Consider the following 13,948-nt stretch of genomic DNA (forward strand, 5'->3'; position numbering starts at 1 on the left):
TGAAAATGCAATGTAGTTAGAGTTAGTTTTTTGGATATTTCAAGTTAATTTGTGTACATCAAGCCATTTTTTCACAAGCATAATTTCACACTGTTTTGTTTCCTCCCACGTATCTCCATTAAAAGCAATAAGTGTCATCAGCGTATGAAATGAGTACACCATTTTTGTTTAAATTTGTAGTTGATATATAATATATACACTTAGACAAATGTTTGGATTCTTATTTGGAAATTTGTTGTACATTTAAGTTAAGTTGTTTCTTCCAGGCACTGGAAACAGTTTTTCATGTCTTTGGGGCATTTCGATTAATTATTAATTTATTCCAGGCATTTGAACCCGTTTTTTTCTTGTGCTTTTGGAGTACCGTCCATGGCAAGTTCATGGCTTTGGTTGATTGATTTTTAATAAGAAATTTTTAAAATATTGGGAAGCTATAGAAAATCTGAAATCATTATTTAGTTTGCAAGAAAAATTTTGCAAAAAAAAAGAATTGAATCGTCTAATTTCAAAAGCGGCCATCTCCAAAATTTTCATTTTTTAGGCTAAGTATCACGTTACATTCTAAAACATAAACCGTATTATATTATGAAATCATTTCCTAACAAAAACGGCCACATCCAAGCTAAATTGTCGTGTGTTCTTTGTTGTTAATTTCAAAATCGGCCATCTCCAATGTCGCATTGCGTTCAAAACTCAGATTTTGTCTTTTCGCGGTTTTTATTTACGAGTCGATTCCACGTGTTTCATTTAGTATTAGATTTGTTTTGTTTACGATCGGTCCTTTTGAAAACAATTAGGTTTTTATATTTAAAAGTTAGTTTTTAAGTGTTTTTATTGTGTATACAAAGCATTAGAATGAACGATAGTATCGGAAGCATAATTTCCCCCGTTTCTCCGAAGCTGACGAGGAAGAAAACGCGAAATATCGCTGAATGGAAAAATAATAAACTAAAAACGTGAAGGTAATCCCATTTAAAATGTTTTTTAATTAAGAAAGTACCTGATGAGATTGTTTTTATTTTAGATATTCGAGTGAATAACTCCCTGCATATCGGAGGTGTCACCATAATACTAATGCCTATCAATGTAGATCTTTAAAAATGCAAGTTCCATTCAAATTTCTATCTCTCCAAGGATAAAATTGTTCAGGTTAATTTCATAATGAATTATACAAGCGTACAGAAACCAGAACGACATCGTGCAACACAATCTAATCGTCCAGAAAAGTCGTACACATTTAAATACTTTGTAAGAAGGCAATCTGATGGCAAAAAAGTTCCAGTTTGTAGGACAGCTTTCCTTAACATTTTAGTTATTAAAAAACATCGTGTTCAAGGGGTTATAACACGTTCTTTTAAATCCGGCGGTAGCGTAGCAGAAGAAACAAGAGGAGGAGATCGAAAAAGTTCAAAAAATATACCGAAAAAGTTGTCAGCTATGAAATTTATTGAGTCCTTTACAGCCCAGGAACCCCATTACTGTCGCTCGAAAACTTCTGTCAGGTTATACTTACCGTCTGAGCTAAGCATAAAATCTACGTGGAAAATGTGCAATAAACATGTTGAATCAAATCTTAAAGTGAAAGAATCTTTTTTCCGCAACACTTTTAAGAAAAAATATAACTATGGCAGTCCTAGAGTAGATGTGTGCTCCAAATGCTAGGACCTTGGCGAAAAAATCAAAACAGAAAAGGAACCAACTAAAAAACAAAATTTAATTACACAGAAAAGAATTCATAAATTAAGGGCCAAGGCATTTTTTCAAATGTTGCAGCAGGAAAGAGATGGCTTGCTGACCATGTCTTTTGACTGCCAGAAGAATATGAGCTTACCAAAGGTACCAGACCAACGAGCTTATATCAGTCGTCAATGAAATTTCTATATAACTTCACTATTGTAGAAGGCAACTCACATGCTGCATTAACTGCAAGCAATGTTCATATTTATTATTGGAATGAAATAGAAAGGCCGAAAAGCTGAAATGAAATTGCAAGTGTCGTTTTCCACAGATTATGCCACTCAGACTTACAAGATATTGACACTGTCCGATTATTTGCTGATGGCTGTGGTGGACAAAACAAAAATACAACTTTGATGGGAATGTTGTCAAAATGGCTTGTAACATCAGCTCCACAAAACGTTAAAACTGTTGAAGTTATCTTTCCCATTGTAGGTCATTCGTATATACCACCAAATAGGGTATTTGCGCAAATCGAAAAAAAAAAATATCGAATTTATCATAAAACCCGAAGAATACATAAATATTCTAAAAGGGCATGGCTCTGTATGGCAAATGAAAGATATTGAAATCAATGACTGGAAAAGTGCCACATTAGAAACTATGAAACCACATGGACAGTGGCACTTCAAATTCAACCCTCCTAAAAGGTTTTTATTGAAGAAGACCTTAAAAGGTAATGTAACTATTCGTAAAGAGGAGTCTTACCGTTCGGATTTAGGAGGTGATAAGTTGGTGGTAAAAAAGGGAAAGACACTTAATAATCTAGTCCCTGGTCTTCTAACAACTGTCTTGGCTCCAAATGCCAAAAAGATCAAGGACGTTAGCGGACTTCTCCAACCTCACTACGGGGAAAACTGGCAAGAGTTGGAAAATTTTAACTTTTACACTACTGTTGAACAATCCATAGGTCAACCTCCTGAAGATGACCTGGTGTGTGAAGAAATTGAAGAAAGAGAAAATATTGTATAAATTTAAATCTCGAGTAGAACAATTAAGATTTAAAAAATGACTAAACAGATATTGATACACTGTTTTGTTTTTTGTTTCATTTCGTTTTTTTAATTTTTATAAGTATTACTTTGTAGAATTTTGTTTTTGTTTTGTTAAGATTTTTTTAATAAAGTCGGTAAAAATACATCACAAAGGTGGAACATTTTATTTTTTATAAATGCTGATAAAAGTATGTATGGCTCATTAATATAATAAATGTTATATATACCAATACCAAATTTATTATATAATAATAAATTAAATAATAAATTTGGGCCAAAAGCAGTTAATGAATAGGTAATTTCAAAACCAGCTATATCCATATAGATAAGTTTCAAAACCGGCCATCTACTAACTATTTTAATCATATAGATATAAGTAACTAAAACTCGTGGTTTATTTTATTAAAAATATATTATTTTAGTACATTTATAGATATAAAAGACAAAAAATACAATATTTTACAAGGTATTTTTTTATAGCAGTTTTTTGCATTTTTCTTAAAATTAGCTTCAGTGGAGATGGCCGCTTTTGAAATTAGACGATTCAATTGTTGATTTTGAAGAAAAAATGAAATTATCACTTTTTTGTACTTACTTTAGCCTCTTTCGTCTCTCTAGTAGAGCAGCCTGGTCAGCAGCAGATAGACCTCCAAGTCCTCCCTGCCCCATAGATTTAGCGGGTGGTGGAGCATTATCCCCTTCATCCCCATATTCTTGAAAGTCATCATAAGATTCGTCACCTAAAAAAAAACACAAAATTTAGTTAATTGAACTACACCAAGGTCCTTATTAAGTGAGTTACCGATGGTGAAACGCGCATGTTCTTCTTGATCGGCCATTTTATGAATTTCAGTTAGTTGCTATTGGTCTTTTGATTTAGTTGTATCAATTGGTATGTCTTCGGTTGAGACCTCGCTGCTTGGTCCAGGGGTTGAAGCTTTTTCCGAGGGAGCCGGATCAACTTCTGGAAAATAATTTTTTTTTCAAAAAAAAAAAAGTGGGAAATGACGTGCGCGAATGACTTTCAATTGTCCCTATAAAATATTGACCTCAAGTTTAGTATGTATTTGAATTGAAATGAAAATGTCTATTGAAACAAGGAACCTAATCAGGGGTCAGCGGGTTCACGTTGGCGCTTATGTTGATTTGATTTATGTAATCGGGGGAAATGTGCGTGCATGTCAATGGGTAAAAACGTAAAGAACGTTTTTTTTTTTTTGAAAAAAATTACCTACTGCAGTTCAAGGTTAGTCTTTAACTAAATTTTTCTTGCAGGCATTTTAGTTACTGTAAGCAAAAGTTCTTCTTTAATCACGTCAACTGCCTGGAATATTTAGTGCCAATAACACAAAAACCACAAAATAGACACTTTTTAAAATTTGCATAGAAATTGTTTAATTAATTTACATTGGATCCCTATTCGACGAACCAATAAGAACACTGACAAGAAATAAAGTAATATCATTGATAAAAAACACAAAAGCAATATATTACAAACAAAAAATAGATGATTCTAAAAATAACATCAAGGAAACATGGAAATACATAAATGAAGCCACCAATACGCCTAAACAAAAAAATAATGAAATAAACAAAATTCAAAATACCCGAAAGACATAAGCAACGAATTTCATTAATTTTTTACAAATATCGGTATAAAAATGGCTGATAAGATCAAGCAAAATCAGGAAAGATAATCAGGATAAAAAAAGATAATTAGGATAAAAAAACACCATCTATTATAGACAAATGTAGAGATTCAGTATTTTTATTGCCAGTAGATGAACTGGAAATAAAACCTATTATAAGTTCTTTAAAAAAGAATAGTAGTCCAGGATATGGCAATACAACCAGCTAACAATCAAGCTGGTAACGAATGATATTGTAAAGCCAATGTGTCATATTATTAATAATATGTTAAGTGGAATTTTTCCTAACGTATTTAAAAAAGACAATTGTTATTCCAGTTCATAAACAAGGTAACGCACTTGATATGAATAACTATAGACTAATTTCATTGATTAGTAACTAGGCTAAAATTGCAGAAAAAAAGTATAAAAATACTTTCACATGTAATAAAACATAATATAATTTCTGAGTTTCAGTTTGGTTTTAAAGAAGGATGTTCAACAACAGATGTTATTTACAAAGTTACTAATTTTGTTCAAACGAGCTTAAATATTAGTCAGAAGCCTCTGGCTGTATTTCTAGATGTAGCCAAGGCTTTGGACACTGTAGATCATAAGATTATGCTTGAGAGTATGGATGATTGTAGAATAAGAGGGATTTCAAAGAAGTTACTAACAAGTTATTTGTATCATAAAGTTCAGAGGGTACGAGTAAATGGAATACTTGGTATGAGCGTGTGTTATCTGTAGGTGTACAATTTTAGTAGTTATCATTTTTCAATTGCACATAAACGCAATGTTGGAGATTCCCATTGAAAAAGGTTTATCAATTGCATTTGCAGATGATAGGAGTATTGTCGTTGCTGACAGTACTTAGCAAAATAGAAAATTAAGGACAGAGGAAGCTCTAAAGAAAATTTCAAATTGGCCTAGCTTAAACTAAATACTAACAAAACTAAATTTCAGACTTTTTCCCTTAATGTTACGTGTCAACCTGATATTGATAGCCTGTATATTCACTCTTGTGCAGATACTAAGAACTGCAATAGAAATTGCAATACAGCTATAGAAAGAACTTCCAGTATTAAGTACCTAGGGGTACAAATAGACCAGCATTTAAAGTGGGATATTCATATCAATATTATATTAGTAAACAAAATTCGTAAATTCCTTTATAAATTTTATCAAGTAAACATTTTTTTTAAGTAAGAACACTTAAGTACAAGTTTATCGCTCTTTAATCGAGTCATATGGGGTTCTTCTTATGATTGTTATACAAAAATTATTTATGAAAAATCAAAAACATATCCTAGTGAACTATTATTTGAGGAGACTCCGGTGCTTGAATTTAAGTCATTGTATAATATAGTTTCTTAAGAATTTATACATAAACACTTAAACCTTTACTTAGCAAAGGATCATATCAAGTATAAAATATATTATAGTCGGATAAAAAATCTATAAAACTGCAGGTACAATATCTATTTCTATGCTATTATTATGTTCTACGGTATAGCTAGACAAATTTAACATTTTATAAATTCTTAATTAATTAATAAGTATTTTGTTTGTGTTATCTAAGAATGTTTTTGTGACTTAGCATTATTAGGTATTTTTAAGATCGGCTCACATAAACTTAAATATTAAGGTTTTTATTTAGTATTCCAATCAACTAACACAGACTTCGAAGTTTAAGTGCATTTTAATCATACTCTGTAATTGCATATTTTTAAATGAATAAAGAGCTTTTGAATTAAAAAAAAATCTACTTTATTTCGTGCTTAACTGTCTGGAAGTGGAAGATGCAGAGCTTGAAAAAAAAGTAAAAAACAAATCCTTCTTGTCACAGATTTAATTTAATAAGTGCCCTTTTGGTGCCTATCCTAAATAAAAATTACACATAAAACTTACTCCTCGTTTCGTTCACAACCGGCACACTTCCAAAAACTAACTCAATGAAATAATTAAGAATCAGTGCAACTATAGCGACGACGGAGGCTAGGAGCAAAAAATTCATCGGAAAACCACTGGAACATTAAAAGCCCGACTGTAGGACTAAACCAGCTTGACTAACGTTAAAATTGATACCGATTATAAAACTTTTGTCCAAAACTATTATACAAATTGGCATTTTAAGATAACCTTGGCGTGATTCGATCATAATACCCTTGAGTGACTTTATTCTAAATGTTCTGGCTGTTCTAAGATTGTTGTTGTTTTTTCGCATTGAGTTTTAAATATTATTGTGTGAGAGCGATAAGAATAATTATGATCCGCGAATGGGAGCGAGATTTTGGTGGTAATTAATATCAGAAAGTACTTAATTTTAATTAATTAATCGGGGATTAAGGGTGCTGCTGATCAATTACATTACCTAAGACAATGCCACTATTTACACTTATTTACACCTTAATTGTTCGTTTGATTATAATTATCACTCTTATCAGAAAATATTATGATAAGCATGATAATTATCAGCAGGTGGATTAGAATGTTGATTATCTAATTGGAGGTGTGACTGTGTTTTTCCGCGGATAGGGACCGAATAAACTAAAGACGAGAGGGAAATCATGTATTTGTATTTTTATCTGTACGAGTTTTTAATTTACTAGCAGGTTTTCTCAAAGGCAGTTTATATGATTTAAGGACAACTCTGTGCTATAGGCATGCAAATGTCTATTAAAGAAATTTCATTTTCCAGGAATTTCATATCATTATAGAACTCTGTGCTATAATATGTAGTACCTCAACTGCCTATAATAGAAAAAAAATTCTTCCAGGGTGATATTTCATTTTATTTTTCAAAATGGCGTCCCGCCGCCATTTTGAAGTTTTGCAAAATGAGCTAGGAACCAAAAAGTAGTATTAAGGTTGGTAATGTGTGTCAAATTTCAAATTTTTATATAAACGCACTCAAAAGATAAGAGGGAGGGGGGCAATTAAGAGCCGCCGCACTGATACAGAATACAGATGTTGCAATAATGAGTGACTCAAATATTCAATCAACGATATTATATTAAGTTTGTTGTCAAGCCATCAACATACATAGAGTATTTGTGTCCCAAAAAAGAATCATTCAACTGCTGTATGGTTTAAAATCACAAGAATCCTATCGTGAAATTTTCAAGGAGCATAAAATACTAACGTTAACATCTATATATATAATATATACAAGTGCTCGATCTATTTATTTAAAAACACAGCAAAATTGACTAAGAACAATGAGTTGCATAACTACAGTACAAGAAATTCCAAGACATAAAGCTGCCCCCTACACCCGTACCAAAATATACAATCAACTACCCCCAATGATCAGAGAACTTAAATTGTTTAACCAGTTCAAGAGCAAACTTAAAATGTTCCTAACTGACAAGTCATTTTATAATCTTAAGGAATCCTTTGCTTAAATAATAATAATCTATAATTTTCTTTTTATATGACAGTGCTTCTCTTTCTCTTAGTTGTAAGGCCTATATCCATGTTTTTATCTATTTTATTCTCAAATTTTATAATTTAAACCTGTCAAAAATGTGTGTTTGTTAGGCTATATATACTGTAATGTTAATATTTGTTATTTTATTAAATTTAGTCTAGTTACGTTTTAGTACTCATTTGGCTTATGTGAATATTAACAAAATACTTCTTTTCTAATTATTATTTTTTAATAGTGATTTAATAGTAATTAACGACCCCGATGTCCTGATATATTTATTTATTTATTTATTTAGCAGTTTATTTCCAACAGGCAAAGCCCAGTTACAGGAAAATCTACAATTAATGTTTTGAAAGTGTAAACAAATATTAAATTACTATAAATCAAATAACAAAAAGAAAGAAAAATAAGGAAAACTTAAATTATTATAGTAACATCATGTATATATCAAAATTAAAGGAGATGTAAATTAACATTATAATGAACAAAGAAAGGGATTCATGGGACAAGGTAAAAAAGGAAGAGAAAAGGATTTGATATACGGGATCCTGAAACCTAATGTTAGTTCTGGCGCGATCTAAAGCAAAAGTGATATTTGCTCTAGAAGCAAATCGTGGTACATAAAATAGAATATCGTTCAAGAGAGGAGGAGAATTTATTTTATTATTGACCAACTTCCATAAGAATGTTACAAAATGAATTGTTCTCCTCATAGCCAGAGATTGCAGATTAGATCATTAATATAAAAGATAAAAAGAAGTGGGCCGAGATTGGATCCCTGTGGGACTCCAGAAGTTGAAACAAAGGTATTAGACCTGCAACCTTCCACCTCAACAAACTGTAGACGGTCAATAAGGTATGTTGAAGAAGTTGAATTGCTTGTTCAATTTTTCCAGCAGAATGCTATGATTTATCTGATCGAAAGCCTTACTGAAATCAGTATACACTACATCAACCTAACTTTTTCTATCGAGGGCTGAAGAAATAAAATGAGTCACATTACAGAGGTTAGTGATGCACGACCTTTTAGGAATAAAACCGTGCTGATCTATAGAGAGTAGTGATTGAACTTGGGGAAGAATTCTGTTATAAACAATAGTTTCAAAAGTTTTGGAAAAATTGCAAAGTATGGAGATAGGTCGGTAGTTGTCGATTCTGTTTATATCGTCTTTTTTGTGAATTGGTATTACTTTAGCACATTTCCAGACGCCTGGAAATTTGCCAGTTTTCAAAATAAGGTTAAAAATATGACATAAAGGCTGACAAAGGACAAACATGCAGTCTTTAGCCACAAAACTTGGAACACCATCTGGACCGGCTGTCAACTTGTTTTTTAGCCTCCGACTAGCAGCAATAATTTCCTCAGTGGTAATTGATGGAAGAATGTCAATGAGGTCTGAGGAATTAGAAAGAGGATAGGTTTCTGCGAGGTTGATTGGATCTTTATAGGCATTCTGAAAAAGTTTGGCAAAAGCTGGCACAATATTTTCTGTTCCTTGAAAAGAATTACCATTGGCATCGCAAGACTGTCTGTCTGACGAAGCCTGTTGTATCTGGAAAGATTATATTCAGTTGGAGAGGATCTATAATCACGATATGCTTTTTCCTTCTTAAAGATATTAGAAATAATTTGTTTTGAAAACCATACTGGAAATCGCCGTCGTCCTTGTTGTTTTAAAGGTGCAGCAAAAGCTGAATCAAGTCTTTTGTAAAGTTCCTTGCAAGCGCTGTCAACGTCAGAAGACTGCAAGACGGACAACCAGTCTGCATCAAGCAACAAATTATACATGAGTGGAAAGTCTGCTTTTCTGAAGTTAAACTGCTGTAGATTATTTGAACTTATAGAAGGATTATATTTATGAGGGGAAGCCGATTTAAAAGAAATTGTCAAAGCAGGATGATGCAAATCTTCGTCAATAAGCGGTGATATACTTTTGATAACACTGACGTCGAAATTTGAAAAAACCAAGTCAAGAAGCCTATTCTTAACATTTGGAATATTGTTAAACTGCTTAAGACCAAGGATCTCGCATAGGTTGGTCAAAAGCTTGCACTTGACACTGCTAGCTTCGGTTGTCTGATAAGACGGAACATTAAAATATCCAACAATCATAACGCGTTTTGTGTGGACCAGATCCAGTGACATAATTGTTTCACACAAGGTCTCAAAGTCTCTCTCAGTTGTGCAAGGACGGACATAGATTACAAATAAATAAAATACAAAATAACCATAAGTGAGCTTACAACCTAAAATATCTATAAGTGGTGTGGAGTTAAGGATGTCTTCCAAGTTAACCCTCTCTAGGTGGATGTTGTGAGAAGCTGCGACCAAGCAGCCACCACCACGAGTAGCGGCCACTCTATCCAGCTGTCTGTCAGATCTGAGCACTCTAAATGTTTCTGGACACAATTCAGAGTCGAGAATAAATTGGTTGAAGCCACGTTTCGGTGAAGGTAAGGATGTCAAAGTCGCACACGGAGATTCCTGTATAAAGCTTATCAGTCTTGGTGCGGAGGCCACGTACATTTTGATAACAAAGACGTAGGTGGTGTAAAGTGCTGGAAGGATTTAGTTTTTTGTGGCGATGACAGGCCTGCCATTGTCAAACTTGATGTACATATTTGTTTCTCCATTGGATCGCCGATGCTCAAGTACGTCCTTGACCTTTTGCAGATCACTCCTCTGAGGAGTGAGGTCAGCCTCAACGTAAACCGCCTTAGCAAAGCTAAACCTCCTCCGGTTCTTTAGTACATTGGCTACATCAGAATTGTTTGATAGAACTATCTTGAGACATTTTACGACCTTTACTATTTGGTCTGCCCAACTTAATCACTTCTGAGACATGCACTTGCTTGCCAGTAACTGAGTTTAGAAGATTAGATATTTGGGTAATTTCTGAAGTGTGTGGTAAGATTTCCATATTAAACAGCATGATATTATTCATTCTCCTATGTCGATCCGCGACCTCTTGCATTAAATCATTGCTGTCGTTGACTAGTGTTGTGAGCAATGGAACGTTCCCGTTTATTCTCGAAGAACGTTCGCGAACGTTCACGACTTTTTTCGTGACGTTTATTCTCAAGAGCACGAATGAGCATGAAGCCGAACGTTCCCCAAAAATGTGAACGTTCCCATAGCGTTAACGTTTGGTGTCGGAAATGAGGCTGTCATAAATGTAGTATAGTCACTACTCCACAACCAGTACTTTTTAGAACGTTTGCCACTGGTACTGAGCGACATACTGCTGAATTCATAAGTGAAGAATTGCAAAAAATTATAGAGCAAATTGGGTTTAATAAGGTTATTGGTCTTGTTACAGATAATGCTAGAATAAAAATTGTTGAGTATGGCTGTATTTCACATAGCTTGAACCTATTGGCAGGAGATATCATGAATAGTGATTCTCTTAAGTCACTTGAAGGATACTGCAAACAAATTATAAAAGAAGTTACGAAATCTCATATTATCTTGGCCACTTTTAATAGGATTCAAATGGAAAAACGCGGTACTTTAATTTCTTTAAAATTGCCTGTGGCAACAAGATGGGGTTCGATACTTGGTTGTTTAGAAAGTTTGTTAGAAAACAAATATTCTTTACAACAACTCGTTATAAGTCAGCTGCACATTATGCTGCAAATATATTAGATCCCAGATTTCAGGGAGATGTTTTAAGCAGAGAAGAACATTCAAAAGGTAAAAAAAAACACATTAATATTAAGCTTTTTAATTTATCAAATAATAAATTCATTGCTTGAATATGATTTCATTGATTTTAATGTATTTTTAGGAATTGACTTTATTCATTGGTTGGCAGAAAATAACCGGAACTTTCAGGATATTACCCAAAATATCTTGGTTGAGTTAGGACAATACATGGGGAAGACCGACTACTTTGAACAAGCCTTCTGGAAACTCTTAATCTCTGGAAAATGGTGGACAAAATTGATTCCAGGATATGGTGGAGTGGTTATTGCTCAAAGACATCATTGAAAACTATCGCATTAGCTATTTTAACTTTGCCACCGTCTTCGGCTGCCACTGAAAGAACTTTCAGCAAGTATTCTTTCCTGCACACAAAAAAAAGAAATCGAGTAAAGAGTCAAAGTATAAGCTCAAATATCGGCCAGCCAAACACCTCTACCAATTTAATGGAACCGAAATCAAAAAAAAATAAAACTCACTACCAAATCTGGGGCTGAAATTAATACCATTGAAGATGATTCTTCTGAGTCTGACGAGTCTTTGATTTAACGGAAATTCTGAGTGATTTAAAATCAAGCGAGCGCGAGGAGGGAGAGGATAGTTCGGAGGAGAGTTCCTAAATAGGTTGTTTGAAAGTTTAACTTAATAAATAGAACATAAATAAACACAAACATTTCTAATTTCAGATATTTTCCTAATATGTTTCCTTTGCATTTTTTTCATTTATGCTCGTATGTGCTGAAAATTCTCGTTCGTGCTCGTTCATGCTCGAGGAACGTTCTCGAAAAATAAATTCTCGAGCATTTAACAACACTATCGTTGACCTGGGATTGAGAAGTACTAGGTGGTATATTATTGACTTGCTGTTGGTTATTGTGCAGATCACTCACTTTATCAATAACCTCACTAAATTGGGTGGTCATGTTGGCTTCTAATGAGCTAAGTTTTCCCTCCAAAGATTCAATACGCCTCTGAAGAACCGGGATGAGCTTCAAACCCTCAAGGCAGAGAGTACAAAAATATTTAAAACTACGTTTATTCTTCAATTCTATGACTCTGATCTCCGAACTAGTCAGATCTGAACATTCATAATGAAATTGTTGCCTACAGCCATCACAGTCGACATATATGGACCTGATGTGGTAATAAAAGAATTTATCTTTATGTTTAATTCCGTTGATATGAAAGGGGGCAAGAGAAATCTGGTAAAAGCTCAATTTCAATAAAAGAACGGCCTTTTTAAATATAAACAATTTACTTTATGGCACTTTGTGCTTAAAGATAAGTTAAATATTAATATTATAATTATATAATAATTCTTATTGGGACACTTTATACCGCGCCAAATTAAATCAATAGAACCATGTGGCATGTTCAAGGCTGACCAATCAAGGTGGGGATAATAAATCTTCTGACTTTGCGTAACCAATGGGTGGTGAGCTCTTCCGTTTCGTACCTAAGGCAGACTATGTTAGAGGCTTGACTATGTTAGGATTGCATTTAAGGGTTTTAAAGAGTATAGGGAAGTAGTGAATAGATTTACGACATCCATTTAATAGTGAACAAGCTTGTTAATGTATAATATTAAATAAACATTAGCAGAGCAAACAGAGCTTATATTAAAATATTTCCATCCAGCCTCTAACAAAGTAAGCCTTGTCTAACTTGATCACTGAACAGAAAATGAATGAAATGAGTGGCAAGGGCAATGACTTAAAACAATGAGATTTTCTTCTAAATTATTAAAACGTAAAATGCACCGTAATTGTTATAAAATTTGCACTAAATTGTATTAAAAATGTGTGTGCGTTTGGAGGAAAAAAATGAATAAAGGACCTTAACCTATAGCAATAATGGCCTGTTCTATTTTAGCAACAATTGTTATGAAATATTATAACCATTGTTATCTGACAATACTTGAAACAGCTAAAGCAAGAAATAATTTAGAAAAAAACTCTTAAACAAACATTTATTATGTTGTTTAGATACTGATGTTTACTATACAGAATTTTCAAGGTAATGTTTTTAAAATAAAATTGCCTGGTCAAAGTAAGTACGCAACTATTTTCAATACTCTACATCCTACTTTACGAAATAAACTCTAAATCACCGCAAACAAACTCAAAATACTTACCGAAAAATCATTTCAAAAATGCCACAAGAACCAAGCAAAGAAAACACAAACACCGTAACTCTAACCTCACTTTATTTTATCTTTACCGTTTTGTGGTGGGATCGGTACACGGTGACCCAAATAAATTAAGAAATTGCCCGAAAAACGGTCGGATTTTGAAATCGACTGAAGATTATCTTCGACGTTCGACAAGTTCTAATTAAAAACTAAGTTGAATATTTATTAATCCGGTGTTGATTTTTATTTTAATTTATTGAAATTTATTCTGGGTTCAAAGATTAATGTGTGAATATATGAATTTTTGTTACAAATATGGAA

General features: G+C 33.1%; 1 protein-coding gene and 1 long non-coding RNA gene across 4 annotated transcripts in view; one reads left to right on the top strand and one right to left on the bottom strand.

Annotated features, from left to right (window-relative positions):
* Positions 1 to 13,790, bottom strand: part of LOC126748614 (acetyl-CoA carboxylase) — a 108,528-nt gene extending 94,738 nt beyond the window's left edge. For 2 of the 3 annotated variants that reach the window (XM_050457987.1, XM_050457976.1), the window contains exons 1-3: positions 6,272 to 6,437; positions 3,535 to 3,696; positions 3,328 to 3,472 (exon numbers count right to left, since the gene is read on the bottom strand). In XM_050457987.1, coding sequence (XP_050313944.1) covers positions 3,328 to 3,472; positions 3,535 to 3,571 — 182 coding nt within the window. In that variant the 5' untranslated portion in view covers positions 3,572 to 3,696; positions 6,272 to 6,437. Of the gene's footprint in view, positions 1 to 3,327; positions 3,473 to 3,534; positions 3,697 to 6,271; positions 6,438 to 13,630 lie in introns of those variants that run through there. The other variant, XM_050457980.1, reaches the window with a different exon arrangement.
* Positions 1 to 13,948, top strand: part of LOC126748747 (uncharacterized) — a 36,808-nt gene that overhangs the window by 3,563 nt on the left and 19,297 nt on the right. The window lies entirely within an intron of this gene.

This window comes from Anthonomus grandis, chromosome 2, assembly GCF_022605725.1.
Source record: "Anthonomus grandis grandis chromosome 2, icAntGran1.3, whole genome shotgun sequence".
NCBI lineage: Eukaryota > Metazoa > Arthropoda > Insecta > Coleoptera > Curculionidae > Anthonomus > Anthonomus grandis.